Source organism: Vitis riparia, chromosome 17, assembly GCF_004353265.1.
Source record: "Vitis riparia cultivar Riparia Gloire de Montpellier isolate 1030 chromosome 17, EGFV_Vit.rip_1.0, whole genome shotgun sequence".
Taxonomy (NCBI): Eukaryota; Viridiplantae; Streptophyta; class Magnoliopsida; order Vitales; family Vitaceae; genus Vitis; species Vitis riparia.
The window spans coordinates 2,114,521-2,130,421 of record NC_048447.1 but is presented as its reverse complement, the minus strand read 5'-3'; the positions used below and the strand labels follow the sequence as shown (position 1 = coordinate 2,130,421).

Here is a 15,901-nt window from a genome sequence, read left to right as displayed (position 1 = left end):
GACAAGACAATGACCGATCGATATAGGTGCGGTCCCAGAAACTAAACTGACAAGACAAGGAGATGGTCGATCGATATAGGTGCGGCCCCGACTCAAGCTCAAACTGATAAGATGATGACCGATTGATATAGGTGCGGTCCTAGAAACTGAACTGACACTGACAAGGAGATGGCCGATCGATATAGGTGCGGGTCCGACTTAAACTCAAACTGATAAGATGAATGACCTGATCAAGTGACCCAAAACCAAAGGATGACTCAGATAATGATGCAAACAAACTCGGTCGGAGGGGATATGCCTCAGTATGACAACTCATGAGGATCGACAACTAGGTCAAAAGATAATGAAGCCTGTGAAAGGTCCGATAATCTTAGGAAAGGAGGGTATGCCCCAGTATGCAACTCGCAGGGGTTAACAACTAGATCGAAAAGTGAATGAAACCTATGGAAGGTCTAGTGATCCAGGGAAGGATGGTATGCCCCAGTATGTGACAATGAACAGACTGAGATATACAATGTCTCAAAACTACTGTACTCTGAAATATGCTCATCCATCATGTAATGAAAATGTCCAACCTCAGATAGGTAATGCCAAACAGGACCATGTATCATGACACCATGTTGACAAAACAAAACTAACTGGTGAATAACAATAATAATGATCAGTGCTCAAAATGCAAAGGGAAAACAAATCAACAGTCAACATGCCAACTATCAAAATGAAGACATCATCACTAATAGATCGGCAATCTGTCAGGCCCTGCTATCATGGAAGATGTTGAGCCTAAAGTCCAAAAGATGTATGAAAACACAACCAAGGTGATCGAGGACTGATCTACGTCTCCTCCTAATCGAGATAGAGGTGAGGTCGTGTGTCACGGTGGGATGTGTAGGATAAAATAAGGTGATAATCAGGCTCTGGTATGATAGAAGGCATGAAAGTATCCAGGGTGAAATGTCTGAGTACGAGATGAAAGGTATATATCTGAGATTGTCCAAGTATGCCGAGAAGACTAAACCCGAGGTATCAATAGCTCCATAATCCATTGAAAAGCAGTAATCACAAACAAGAAGTCAAATCTCGATGTCAAAACATCCAACTAGGCGGCTATGCCCCAGTATGCAATGAAGACAACATGAAATAATCCAATGATCTCCATATCACTCGTCAAATGCTCCAATGTCAAGAACCAATCTGATCTACCTCCAAAAGATGGACATGCCCCAGTATACAGGATCTGATAGGGTGACTATGCTCCAATGAAAAATCAAAGTCCATCACCAATGAGAGGGCTACGCCTCAAATAAAACGTCATCTCAAAAATCAACCATCAATGACTAGAATGTGTCCCAATGTAGAATATTGAGTAAAGTGATTGTATCTCCAATAAAAACGCTCTCTGAAAGGGCTATGCCCCAGTGTAGGGTCATCCCACAACTCCTAATCCATCATAAACCAAATGAAGAAACAAATTGACTATGCCTCAGTGCAAAGCGCCATCCCACTAAGAAATCGTCATCGATGAGCGAGGTATGCCCTAGTGTAGATAACGTCACCTCTGAAAATCCATCACCGATAAAGGGGGGTATGTCCCAGTGTAAATCATCATCTCAACCCCCCATCCTCCATGCTCCGAGAAATAATCTCCGACCAAGCACGAGTATTGACCATGTGTGAGCTGTCAAACACAATGTGAAGTAATGGCCTCAGGGTGGTCTTCAGACACGGGACATAACGTAGGCTAAGGTAATAGGGTGAAAGAAATGAAAGGAAACTAGGCTCAAAGATCCCAATGATATAATCCCCATACCCCTCGTGCATGAAATGCAATGAATAGAATAGTCATGAGTCCTGGACCTAGGGGTCCCCACACGAAAAGTGATGATAAATGAATGGACACATCGAATAAACAAGTATGATGTGTGTGTACCAAACCTAAGTCAAACATCAAGCAGAATGAGAAAAGATGAAGTAGGGTGAAACGGAGGAATAAAATAAAAAATAAAGATAGTAGAAGGCGAAGAGATAGAAAAATGAGTGATGGTCGGCCCACATCAAAGCATGGAAAGTAGTCACATCCAAAATGGATAGAATGATGGATAAAGTAAAGATCCAGAGATACTAAAGAAAATGTCGCTCGTCTCTCTCATAAAAATCGAATGGGCGACTCATACTCTCACCCAAAATATACCAAAATAGAATCTCAGAAAGAAGCTCTCATACGAACTCTCTCTATCATATGAACTCAATGAAGCAACCTGGCACGTCCATACACATGCCCAATGAAGAATGATATGATGAATAATGCGTTATCATCATTTTTTTTTTTGCGCGTACTCTGATCAATAGTAAATGATATCCCATGAAATACATAGCTAAATGAATAAACTCTCCCCATGTACTGATGTAACATGAATCCTCACTAACAAGACAACCTCTCAAAAATAAGATCTCTGGACCACTGCCCATAAGGTGAATGGGGGAAAGAACGTGACAATCCTCCATGCAATGACGTGTGAGAAACCACCACTCAAGGTGAAATACGGATAATGTCGAGTAAGCAATGATGAAAGAAAAGACAGAGAACGAATATCACAAGAGGTGATATGTGATATTGGAAAATAGTGATGAAATGATGTCCAAGTGGAAAATATCACAATGAAGAGTGAAGAATGAGGCTCGAATATGTATGTCAGGTCCGGAACTCATAACGTATCCAAACATAGCATGCAAGCACTACAGGGTCCCTAACACGGTGTAATAGGTAAATGAGGTGATGAAAGAAAAGGCTATGTGCTCGTGTGAGGCTCAAAGGGCTAGCAACGGGTAACTCTATATGTGAGGGTGATAAAGTAAATAGGCTCATGAAATGATGGCCACCCATCCTTTGACCAAAACCTCGAACATCGTGCTTTCGAGATCTCACATGGCCAATACTAAAGACTGGCATCCATCCAACATAGTCATGGCGACTCCTCTGAAATCGTGCGAAAACTCCCACTGATGCTCTATGACAACCATCAATGTACTCTGAAAATCAACTCACTCTATCATCACAAACTACTCACCATCATCTCATAAAATCACCATGTCTAATCATCCCGACTCTCTGAAGTCATGTGCAATGAGTCAAATCTGGATGCTCCATGATAACCCCTCTATCTCAACAATATCGTCAAACAGTCAAACCACTCTCTCATCATGATCCATCTATCATCGTGTAAAGCTCACCTCGGGTCTAACCATCTCGAACTCTACCTAGTCAGATCAAGGAAAGGCAATAGTACTATAGCATGATAAGGCGAACAAGGGTAGTAAAGTCGTGTAATGGTACCAAGTGGTGGTGTCATGTCAGGCTCAAAATGGGTAGGTCGTCAAGTCCATAGAGTCAGGGTATGGATATGGATATGGATATGGTACTGCTCTGAACGGAAGGTGAAATGGGTCATAGTCTCGAAATCCCTAGGTCGATCTCCTGATCCTAAGTCAAAAGGCTCAATATCCTCCATGATAGGTCAGGCCAAAGTGATCATGATGCATAAGTGAAAATATGTCTCAAATCAAAAGCACAATACATCATATGAAATACGGTCCTGTGATGGCAATCCAAAATCTGGATGTATGACGAGAACTCTAGAGTCATAAAGGTGTCCACTGTGAGATGGGTACAAATGTGACCAGAGAATTCCCATCAATAATCCGAGATAAAGAGAGGTGTGAAAAACACGCTATCACGAGATCCATACTCCATCTGTAACCACATATCCTTGAATCAACCTTCAACTCGAGCTCCATAAGAGAAAAATAATAAGTTGATCAAGGCGACTCTCTCGAAAAAAGTGTGAACATGAAAACGTGCCTTTCACCTTTCCGTAATGAAAATATGAGCATCGAGTCGAAAATTGAATCAAGGATCAAACAAAGAATGAGGTATCGGGCTCGTGATAGGTGTACAATGCTAAAACAAGATGATCATGATCGATGAACATATCCCGAAGTATCAAGTAAGTGTCAATAAAGTGAAAGGATGTGTCGAGCTAAGAAAGAAAAACGAAAGCCCTAAGGAAAAACATGACAAGCCCATCGAGTGAAAAACGTAATCCAAGGTGACACAATAAAGGTGATCCGACGGATACTCAAACTCAAACCGATCTCTGAGCACTCTCAAATGGAGACTAAAAAGAGGGAGTGTCGAATCCAAACTATGACCTCAGAGGCTTTGAAAGCCCTCAGATGCACCCACGTGTGAGGAAGGGAGTCCTAATCGAAGGACCTACGGCTCAACCTACGAGGTCAATGTGGCTCTAAGAGGAAATGGGTAGACTTTAAAAGATCCATAGCAGAAGCGATCGTACCCTCCGGCGATACGCAACCCTCTGCACGCCTCCAAAGAGACGGGGTGCTTCCATGCAAGGTGGTCATCACCTCCACACATGCACTGCCTCGACATCCCAGGGGGTTTCCTATGGTGAAAGCTCTCACAACTCTCAGCACTCAGTAATCGACTAAAGTGCATAGTGAGTGGTGTGGGTGCATCCGAAAATCTTATGAAACTAAAAGAAGACACACTGGCCACACAAATATCCTGAAATCTAGCTCTGGGCTATATAAGTCTTCGAAGTTCGGACTCTAATCAGCATCAATATGTCGACCACCTCTAGAATGCTCCCAAACATAGATATAGCCCATCGCTAGACCCTATTTCTAATCACTAGCTCGGTCGAAGAGCAAACAAAGCAACAAGTCTCGTATCAAATACGAGACCAAGGAAAACAATGTCGACCAAGAGTAGGGACTTGGAAATAAGGGGATAAGTGTGTATCCCACATAGACACGCAACTCATGCAGTCACATCAGGATGAGAGGAGTCATGCAACAGACAGTCATGCAACACAAGTATATATCATCCAAATCTACACATAAACTAATCGAGAAGAATATCTGGCAATGATTGCATGCTCCATGATAGTCAAGATAATATATAACCGAGAGAAACAATCATGTCAAATCAAATGATATACAATGGTGAGTCTATGCATGTGAGGTGATCAGAACAAAACATGGCAAAATCAGAGTCACTATTCTAAGCGAGGTAAGATGATCAATCAACATAATCAACATATCAATGCCCCAAACAAATATAGCAATGAAGCACGGGAAAAATTGCCACAATCGGAATCCTCAATCAAGATAAACAATCATCATAATCAACACGTCAATGCCCCAAGTAAAAATAAACACCCAAGCATGCATCCAATAGTATTGGGAACTCTCAATGTACAATCAAGAGACAGGTATCCACTGACCGACTCATCAAACACCACATTTGCTTCATCCTAAGTTTAAGCTTGACCCTCTAAAAGTGTCCCCAGTGGAGTCGCCATTTTGTAGACCCCGCATTTTTGCTCATGCGTTTCCCACTCGATGGCGAGCTCGATTTTTATTTGAAAAATTGATTTTAATTAATTAAGAAAAATGACTCGGAGTCGCCACTTATTTTTGTTTTATTTTTAAAGGGTAAACAAAATAAGAAAGAAAAACCCTAAGTGTGACTCCATATTTTGGAAAAGACGGTCTGCGAAAAACCGGATCGGGTTCGGGGGTCAGGTTACTTATCGGGAAGGTACGGTAAAGACCATAGCACCCCTTTAAGTCCCTAAAGTCGGGTCTCTACTAATAAAATGAAGCAATCATGGCAATGGACGAGTAAAACAGTGAGTACCCAGAACTATCATGCACATATGAAAATCAAAACATTCATATAGAAATACCAGAATGGGAATAGATATGTACTTGGGTGACGAGCCACAATGCGCTATCAAAAAGTGAGGTTAGTGCACAATTAAAGAATAATTTCAAGCATGTCATAGGGCAGAATAGAAACAATCACGCATGGCAACTAAATCAATCAATTATAAAGTCACATATGTCGGGCTCCCACCAAAACCCATTTATTTTGCATGAATTAATATCACAGATTCCATTATTCTGGAATTATGAAAGAAAACATTCATGCCTATTAAAATCAAGAGGAGCGGAAGATTGCGGGCGGAAATGGATCCGGCGAATCGCGAGTGTCTAACGAGCCGAGCTACCTGGGGAATCTGAATTTTCGGCTGGACAGAATTCCGGATGTGAGACATTCGGAGAAGGTGGGACGTCGGCAGACAGAGTTCTAAATGTGAGACATTCGGAGAAGGTGGGATGTCAGCGGACAAAATTCTGGATGTGAGACATCCGGAGAAGGTGGGACGTCGGCGGGCAGAATTTCGGATGTGAGACATCCGGAGAAGGTGGAAGTGCCGGCCGGACAGAATTCTTCCCCAGATGGAATGATAAATAAATAAATAAATAAAAAGAAATGCAGGCACAACCCCACAAATCAAAAGCATGTGATGAATCTTCTCTCAAAATTTTCCAAAATAGAGAGAATGAGTAAGTATACTCCAGACATCGAGGATAACCCGCAAACAATCAAGAAACAGAGGAGAGTAGTTTAAAATAGTCGGTGTAAACAAGTTGAAAGCCAGGTTAGAAATCAAGCACAACATGGAGGCAAACGAACTCAGATTCCATAAGAACATAATAAAATCTCTGATGCTCGCATCCAAACACCAAAATAGAATCTTATCGATATCCAAAAACAAAATAGAGAAGATAATGAACAGGGTCCATACCTGAAAAGCTTCCTTGCAGATGGAAGCTTGCCTGACTTCGAGCCCTGTTTTTATGACCCTTTTGGAAGATGCCTAGATCAGGACCCCTTTTCCAAAGGCTACTCTCCGAACTCTCATCTCCTCTTTTTTTTTTTCTCCATTCCTTTCTTTTCTTGGTGTCTCCCCTCCTTTTCAAATATCTCTAGCCAAACACCAGGAAAACTCGAATGCTCTCCTCCCCTCACTCACTAAAACCTAGCTCTGCGTCACGAATACCAAAAAGAGCTTTTTTCAGAGCCTCCTCCCAAAAAATGTTTTCCCCCTTTTTCTCATTCTGTCTTCCCCCTTCCTTTCTTTCTTGGTGTCCTTTTTCTTTCTCAACTGTTCTCCTATTCCTTACCCAGCTGGTCACCATCCCAACTAATGCCATGGCCACGGTCAGCTGCTCCGGCACGTGTTTCATGTAGCTAGCTTGAAGAAAATAGGTCCCCCACCTCTGGCAACTGGCCCTCTCCATAACAGAAAGAATACGCTCCTGCAAGTTCCTTGTCAGGTGTCTCCTTTTGGTTGCTTCTTCAAAAGCACTATTGTGATTCCTTACCAGTCAATCAGGAGACAGCATGTGGCACCTTGAGAGCCTTCCACCTGCAAAGATGAGCTGTAGGAAAAATGAGGTATAATGAATCCCAAACGGGGGTCTACATAACCTTATTTTTATTAAAATCATTTTTAAAATATGATCCCAAGCATAAAATCAATTGCATAGAATAAATAATTATTTTTTCTTTCTTTTTACTTTCTCTACAAAAAAAAAAAAAAAAAAAAAAAAACTTTTGCATTAACAACCACAACAACAATAACAATAATAATAATATATAGTATCATTAAAAAAAAAAAAAAAAAAAAAAAACAAAACAAATGCTAACAGAATGCAAAACCTAAATCTAGACATACCTTCATCTTAGTCCTCTAATGATATCCTCACGATTTATTAAAAATAGGTCCTACATGGGTGAAGATTATAAGGGCATACACACTACATTCGCAATCCAAAAAACCTCAGTGAAGAAACAAAAAGAGGGAAGAAGGGGGAGAGAAAAACTCATGTAATGAGAAAACAAGAATCTATTTACTTAATTACCTTTGCATTTGATTTCTAAGCACATTTATTATGAAGTATATGCTACAATACAACTCTACAAGCACTATGTCATATTGTTGACACCATAGAGATCTTAGTTTGGTTGCATCAAGTGTCTAGCTCAAGTTCCCTATATACTAGCCAACTAGCTAGGTGCCAAATTGAGATCTCATATCTGGCTTATACATAGATTAAGCATGGACTATGAGGCTTACCATACTTGATCCTTATCAATATAATAATGAACCTCATCCAAGGTGACACTACTATAAAAATAATTTATGGTGTCACTTTTAAAATAATGGCATTATAGGGTTTATAATTAATAAAGGTGACACATTATATAAAAAATCTTCAATTGAGGTAGTTAGATGATGTTAGTTTTATATTTATAGTTTCATTTTTCAGGAAGTGACATCATATAAAATAAATTTTTTTAAGTATTATAACTCAATGAGCCTACTTGAGCCCACTTGAGCCCACTTGAGCTCACTTTTAGAATTAATTAATGTTTTTAGAACCAGACTGATCATTGAACCAGAAAAGTTACTGATTCACGGTTCATTGGTCGGATCAGTATTTGAACCGATGACGTCATAAATATATAATTTATAAATTATTAAAATTTAAAATAATTATAAAAAAATAATTTTTGTATTATTTTAAAATTAAAATTTTATTTGAAAATCATAAAATTAGTTTCAAATTAGAAATTTAAATTAAATCATAATTTTAATTTAAAATTTAAATTTTTAATATTTATTTTTAAATAAAAAACTAAAACCCAACTCTGCGTCACGAAGACCAAAAAGAGCTTTTTTCAGAGCCTCCTCCCAAAAAATGTTTTCCCCATTTTTCTCATTCTGTCTTCCCCCTTCCTTTCTTTCTTGGTGTCCTTTTTCTTTTCCAACTGCTCTCCTATTCCTTACCCAGCTGGTCACCATCCCAACTAACGTCATAGCCACGGTTAGCTGCTCCGGCACGTGTTTCATGTAGCTAGCTTGAAGAAAATAGGTCCTCCACCTCTGGCAACTGGCCCTTTCCATAACAGAAAGAATACGCTCCTGCAGGTTCCTTGCTAGGTGTCTCCTTTTGGTTGCTTCTTCAAAAGCACTATTGTGATTCCTTACCAGTCAATCAAGAGACAGCATGTGGCACCTTGAGAGCCTTCCACCTGCAAAGATGAGCTGTAGGAAAAATGAGGTATAATGAATCCCAAACGGGGGTCTACAAATATGCCCCTCTTCGGTAGAGTTCACGAGTATAAGGAATATGAACACCAAAATGAAAAGAAAGTGTGAATAGTGAGTGGAATGAAGTGAACTCTACCGAAGAACAGAAGAGACCCCCAATGGGACACTAGTGAAACACGAACTCACTCAGACCAACAAATGAACAAAGGCTCTAATCCTAAAACAAAATGATGTCCTAAAATGCCTTTGAAGCCACACTAAGGATCCGGGGTCCCTCTAAAACTTCTCCAAAAGTGATTTGAAGATCGATGTCAAAGATGAGTAACGGTCGAACCACCCTAGAGTACGGACAAAACGCGTCTAAAGGAGACTGCCCTATGTGGACTATATGAGGATGCCAAGTGTAGGGTGCCCAACAATATGACCGAAATATGCGTCACGAACTCAAAGAACTATGTCATCTGCAGTGGAAGGGGAAGTCTAGAAGAGCAATGACAAATCAAGCAATAAGCACCAGAGTAGCCAGGTGAGGAAAGTGACTCTAAATGCCCAAAATGGATGATACATGGTGACCCAAAAATGCCTGGATGAGTATGCACAATGGCTCTGAATGCCAAAACTGAAGATGTGACTCTGAATGTCATACTGAACAAAGACCCTGGACGTCGAACTGAACTGATAAGATGAATGACCGATCGATATAGGTGCGATCCCGAAACAAAGTGAATATGAAAAGTGATAGGAACATGGCTAATTGATATAGGTGCGGCCCCGACTCAGACTAACACAATGAATGACCGATCGATATAGGTGCGGTCCCGAAAATAAAAAACCCAAACTGACAAGATGATGACCGATAGATATAGGTGCGGTCCCGAAAACACAAACTGACATGGAAAATGACCGATTGATATAGGTGCGGTCCCGACTCGAAAACTCAAACTCAAACTCAAATTGATATAGGTGCAACCCCAAACTCTAACTGAACTAACATGACAAGGAGATGGCCGATCGATATAGGTGCGGCCCCGACTCAAACTGAACTGATAAGATGATGACCGATTGATATAGGTGCGGTCCCAGAAACTGAACTAACATGACAAGGAGATGGTCGATCGAAATAGGTGCGGCCCCGACTCGAACTGACATGAAAAGTGATAGGAACATGGCCGATCGATATAAGTGCGGCCCCGAACTCTAACTGAGAAGACAATGACAGATCGATATAGGTGCGGTCCCAGAAACACAAACTGACATGACAAGGAGATGGCCGATTGATATAGGTGCGGCCCCAAACTCTAACTGACAAGACAATGATCGATCGATATAGGTGCGGTCCCGACTCAAAAACTCAAACTCAAACTGATAAGATGATGATCGATTGATATAGGTGTGACCCCAGAAACTGTACTAACATGACAAGGAAATGGACGATCGATATAGGTGCGACCCCGACTCGAACTGACACGAAAAGTGATAGGAACATGGTCGATCGATAATCCATAATCCATCGAAAAGCAGTAATCACAAACAAGAAGTCAAATCTCGATGTCAAAACATCCAACTAGGCGGCTATGCCCCAGTATGCAATGAGGACAACATGAAATAATCCAATGATCTCCATATCACTCGTCAGATGCTCCAATGTCAAGAACCAATCTGATCTCCCTCCAAAAGATGGACATGCCCCAGTGTACAGGATCTGATAGGGTGACTATGCTCCAATGAAAAATCAAAGTCCATCACCAATGAGAGGGCTACGCCTCAAATAAAACGTCATCTCAAAAATCAACCATCAATGAGTAGAATGTGTCTCAATGCAGAATATTGAGTAAAGTGACTGTATCTCCAATAAAAACGCTCTCTGAAAGGGCTATGCCCCAGTGTAGGGTCATCCCACAACTCCTAATCCATCATAAACCAAATGAAGAAACAAACTGACTATGCCTCAGTGCAAAGCGCCATGCCACTAAGAAATCGTCATCGATGAGCGGGGTATGCCCTAGTGTAGATAACGTCACCTCTGAAAATCCATCACCGATAAAGGGGGGTATGTCCCAGTGTAAATCATCATCTCAACCCCCCATCCTCCATGCTCTGAGAAATAATCTCCGACCAAGCATGAGTATTGCCCATGTGTGAGCTGTCAAACACAATGTGAAGTAATGGCCTCAGGGTGGTCTTCAGACACGGGACGTAACGTAGGCTAAGGTAATAGGGTGAAAGAAATTAAAGGAAACTAGGCTCAAAGATCCCAATGATATAATCCCCATACCCCTCGTGCATGAAATGCAATGCATAGAAAACGTCATGAGTCCTGGACCTAGGGGTCCCCACACGAAAAGTGATGATAAATGAATGGACACATCGAATAAACAAGTATGATGTGTGTGTACCAAACCTATGTCAAACATCAAGTAGAATGAGAAAAGAATGAGATAAGATGAAGTAGGGTGAAACGGAGGAATAAAATAAAAAATAAAGATAGTAGAAGGCGAGGAGATAGAAAAATGAGTGATGGTCAACCCACATCAAAGCATGGAAAGTAGTCACATCCAAAATAGATAGAATGATGGATAGAGTAAAGATCTAGAGATACTAAAGAAAATGTCGCTCGTCTCTCTCACAAAAAACGAATGGGCAACTCATACTCTCACCCAAAATATACCAAGATAGAATCTCAAAAAGAAGCTCTCATATGAACTCTCTCTATCATATATATATATATATTCACAAAATATAATCATTAAGATTTTGGTATCTTCTTCATATTTTAAAATAATCAATATTTTTTAACATTTATTCAGAGAATCCAATGACTCCTGTTTTGGCATTTTCTTATTTTTAAAATCATCAATATATATATATATATATATATATATATATATATATATATATATATATATATATATATATATATATATATATATATCAGAATTTGACATTTTTTTCATATTTTAAAATCATATTCAATTTTTTTTAGGGTCAATCATGTAACTATACAAATACATTTGCGGGTGCTATGCTCTTCGCTAGCTACCAGCCTACCATGCAAGGCAAGAGTTCAATAACAAGTAATAATTGTCACCTCCACAGAAGGTACACCCCTCTAGGCTCAGATGTCGATGTGATTTCTTTCTCACAATCGAATCTCTCTCATGTTTTCACTTTTCTTATCAGAACACAGAATGGGGGAGGAGATGGCAGTCTCTATGGCATGGCAAATTATTATTATCATATTTAATGAATATAAAAATAAAAATAAATATAGTCTGTTATTCTGAAATTTCTAGCTTATCACTTCACTTTTATGACCCTTTTCTGTCAGCTTTATTTTAATCTTATTCTTATTCTTATGATAGATACGGTCAAATAAATAAATCTTGGCCTTGATCGATGGCGGGGGTCTATGTTCAAACCCAAGTAGAAAATGTTGAGGCCTCGTATTCTCAACAATCCACGTAGTTGCCAAATGGATAAACATACGATCTCAACGAACACAAATTCCTGATTCAGCTGTTCCTGCAAAAGGCGTCCGGACACACCCTCCGATGATTTTATCAGCCATGGAAAGAGAGATAAAAGCTGATGGCACAGTTGGCCTTTTTCTAGGTATTGAGAAGCTTACCTTCTTCTTTGTGCGAAGGTTCATATATATACCATTTAGAAACTCTCTCTCCTCCATAAATGATGGAAGGCTTTCTGGTTTACCATGATTGCCACTAGGTGGTGGCAGGGACATCCTCATCCTACGAACGGCTGTCAGAGATCGTGGGAAGTGACTAGCTGTCACTTCTGTCTTTTCGCTCTGCAGGTATCGGAATATGATTTGTGACAGGATGTCAGAATGACGTAGTGAGGCACGCTTAGTTTGGCCAGTGATCCGGATGATCATATCCGGGTGGAATATGAAAGGCCGCCGGATGAGTGATGGCGGTGGTCCGGGATGAACATATCCGGGTGGGATATGAAAGGTCGTCGGATGAGTGATGGCGGTGGTCCGGGATGAACATATCCGGGTGGGATATGAAAGGTCGCCGGATGAGTGATGGCGGTGGTCCGGATAGGAAAGCGCGCCACGTGTACTCTTGGGGAAATCCGGATGTGGATATTCCGGGTAGGAACACGTGCCACGTGTCGTTAGGGGACGTGTTCCACGTGTCATCAGGGATGGGCCCCTACAGAAAAGAAAAACCATTGAAGCAAGCTCCATCCCATTGCTAAATCTTCCATATATACATACCCTTGGTTGTGAGTTGTGAGAGTGGAAGTTAGAATATGAGTAGAGAAGAGAAGATGGAAAAGAGCAAGGTTCTTGTAGTGGGTGGAACAGGCTACATCGGAAGGAGGATGTTGAAGGCAAGCTTAGCCCAAGGCCATCCCACCTTCGTCCTTCAACGCCCCGAAATCGGTCTGGACATCGAGAAACTGCAGATGCTGCTGTCCTTCAAGGCTAAAGGGGCTACCCTTGTGGAGGGCTCCTTTGCAGATCATAAGAGTCTGGTGGAAGCAGTGAAGAAAGTAGATGTGGTGATCTGCACCATGTCTGGGGTTCATTTCAGGTCTCACAACATTTTGTTGCAGCTCAAACTTGTTGAGGCCATCAAAGAAGCTGGAAACATTAAGGTATATATATACATATTGTTTTAAGTCATGTAGTTCCTTTTTGCATATAGTATTTTGATGAGTGCATCAACCATATCTGTAGTACAAAGGTATAATAATCCTTTTTATCAGATTAGAAAGCATAGTAAATAGTTTATTTGATTTCAATTAAATTCAGGTTAATGGAAGCACTGCAAAAGTATAAAAAATATTCCTTTGAAGATCATATATGAATTTGAATCTGTATTTTTCTTTTCTTTCATGGCTCTCCGAAGATCATATCCCTCATAAATGAATTGGTTTGTTTTTTTTTTTGGTACTTTTAATGTTTTTTGTAAATGAATTTTTTCTGAAGGCAACCACTCCTAGTAATTTCCTCACCCTTTTGACGGGCCTGCCTGTATTTATTCTATCAACATCAACAATCTAAGATTGATAATAATTGTGTACAAAATTTTGGCAGCGATTCTTGCCTTCAGAGTTTGGAATGGACCCAGCAAGAATGAGAGATGCACTTGAACCAGGAAGAGTAACATTTGATGAGAAGATGATTGTGAGGAAGGCCATAGAAGAAGCCAACATCCCTCACACTTACGTGTTTGCCAACTGCTTTGCAGGCTACTTTGTTCCGAACCTCAATCAGATGATTGTCCTCAGCCCTCCAAAGGAAAAGGTTTGTCTCTATGGAGATGGCAATGTCAAAGGTACATACAATTAATTATAAAATTTTGTGATACAAATTAACTATTTGCATTATGATGGAGTATATATATATGTGCATGTTTTACGGGGTATTACACAGCGGTTTTCGTGGATGAATATGATATTGCAACATACACAATCAAAACAATTGATGATCCTCGTACATTGAACAAGACAGTTTACATTAGGCCGCCGGAAAACATTCTCTCCCAGAGGCAAATAGTTGAGACATGGGAAAAGCTCACGGGGAAGAAACTAGACAAGTTTAGCATCTCTAAAGAAGACTTTCTAGCCTCTATGGAAGGTAATAATTAATGAGAAATATTGACTTCCAACTTTACATTGCATTCATTTATTGATTTATTCTTTCCATATATGGTGTGGTGTATGTTGAGGCCTCGTATTCCCAACGATCCACGTAGTTGCCAAATGGATGGACGTATGATCTCAACTGTGATTCCTGATTCAGCTGCTCCTGCAAAAGGCCTCCGGACACACCCTCTGATGGTTTTGTCAGCCATGGAAAGAGAGATAAAAGCAATTGTCACAATTGGCCTTTTACTAGGTATTGAAAGGCTTACCTTCTTCTTTGCACGAAGGTTTGTATATATAGTTCTTTGGAAATTCTCTCTCCTCCATAAATGATGGAAGGCTTTTTGGTTTACCATGATGCCACTAGGTGGTGGCAGGGACATCCTCATCCTACGAACGGCTGTCAGAGATCGTGGGAAGTGACTTGCTGTCACTTCTGTCTTTTCACTCTGCAGATATTGGAATATGATTTGTGACAGGATGTCAGAATGACGTAGTGAGGCATGCTTGGCTTGGCCAGTGATCCGGATGAACATATCCGGGTAGAATATGAAAGGTCGCCGGATGAGTAATGGCGGTGGTCCGGATAGGATGTTTTGTGAGTCCCGTGTGCTCTTTATTTCAGGGGTCCGGATAGGAAAGCGCGCCACGTGTACTTTTGGGGAAATCCGGATGTGGATACTCCGGATAGGATTACGTGCCACGTATCGTCAGGGGACGCGTGCCACGTGTCATCAGGGATGGGTCCCTACAGTGTAGGTAAGGACTTTGCCTTCAAAGTTGGGGTAGGACATTTCTATCACATTTACTACGAGGGTTGCTTAACAAACTTTGAGATCGGAGAAGAGGGAGAAGAAGCTGCAACGCTCTATCTGGAGGTCAATTACAAGCGAATGGATGAATACCTGAAGCTTTATGTATAAAATTTAAGATTTCTTTTCAGGAATAAAAATATTCACCATGAGTGAAGAAAAACCTCATATTTTTCCAAGCAATGAAATAAATTAAATTACCTACTTCTTATGAATCTAAATAATAAATAAAAACCTTATTTTGTAATAAACTAAAATAAAATGAAATACAAAATACAGAAAAAATAAGAATTTTTATATACTATATATTTTTTAAAAAGTAACATTACTATTGCGTGGAGGGATTGAATGAAAATCATGGGATTAATATGAAATGTAAATGAAATTCCCATTTCATTGAATTTGATGAGAGATGCTTCATTGAATTCAAATTCAACTGATACACACTTTGAATAGCAGGAGAGGACGATGCTGCACAAA

General features: G+C 40.3%; 1 protein-coding gene across 1 annotated transcript; it reads left to right on the top strand.

The window, feature by feature from the left end:
- Positions 1-13,221: 13,221 nt before the first annotated feature.
- LOC117905205 (isoflavone reductase homolog) lies at positions 13,222-15,532 on the top strand. Its single transcript, XM_034818151.1, has 4 exons — positions 13,222-13,616; positions 14,059-14,299; positions 14,398-14,601; positions 15,369-15,532. Exons 1-4 carry the CDS (start codon positions 13,269-13,271, stop codon positions 15,530-15,532), a joined length of 957 nt encoding a protein of 318 aa, XP_034674042.1. The 5' UTR covers positions 13,222-13,268.
- The last annotated feature ends 369 nt before the right edge of the window (positions 15,533-15,901 follow it).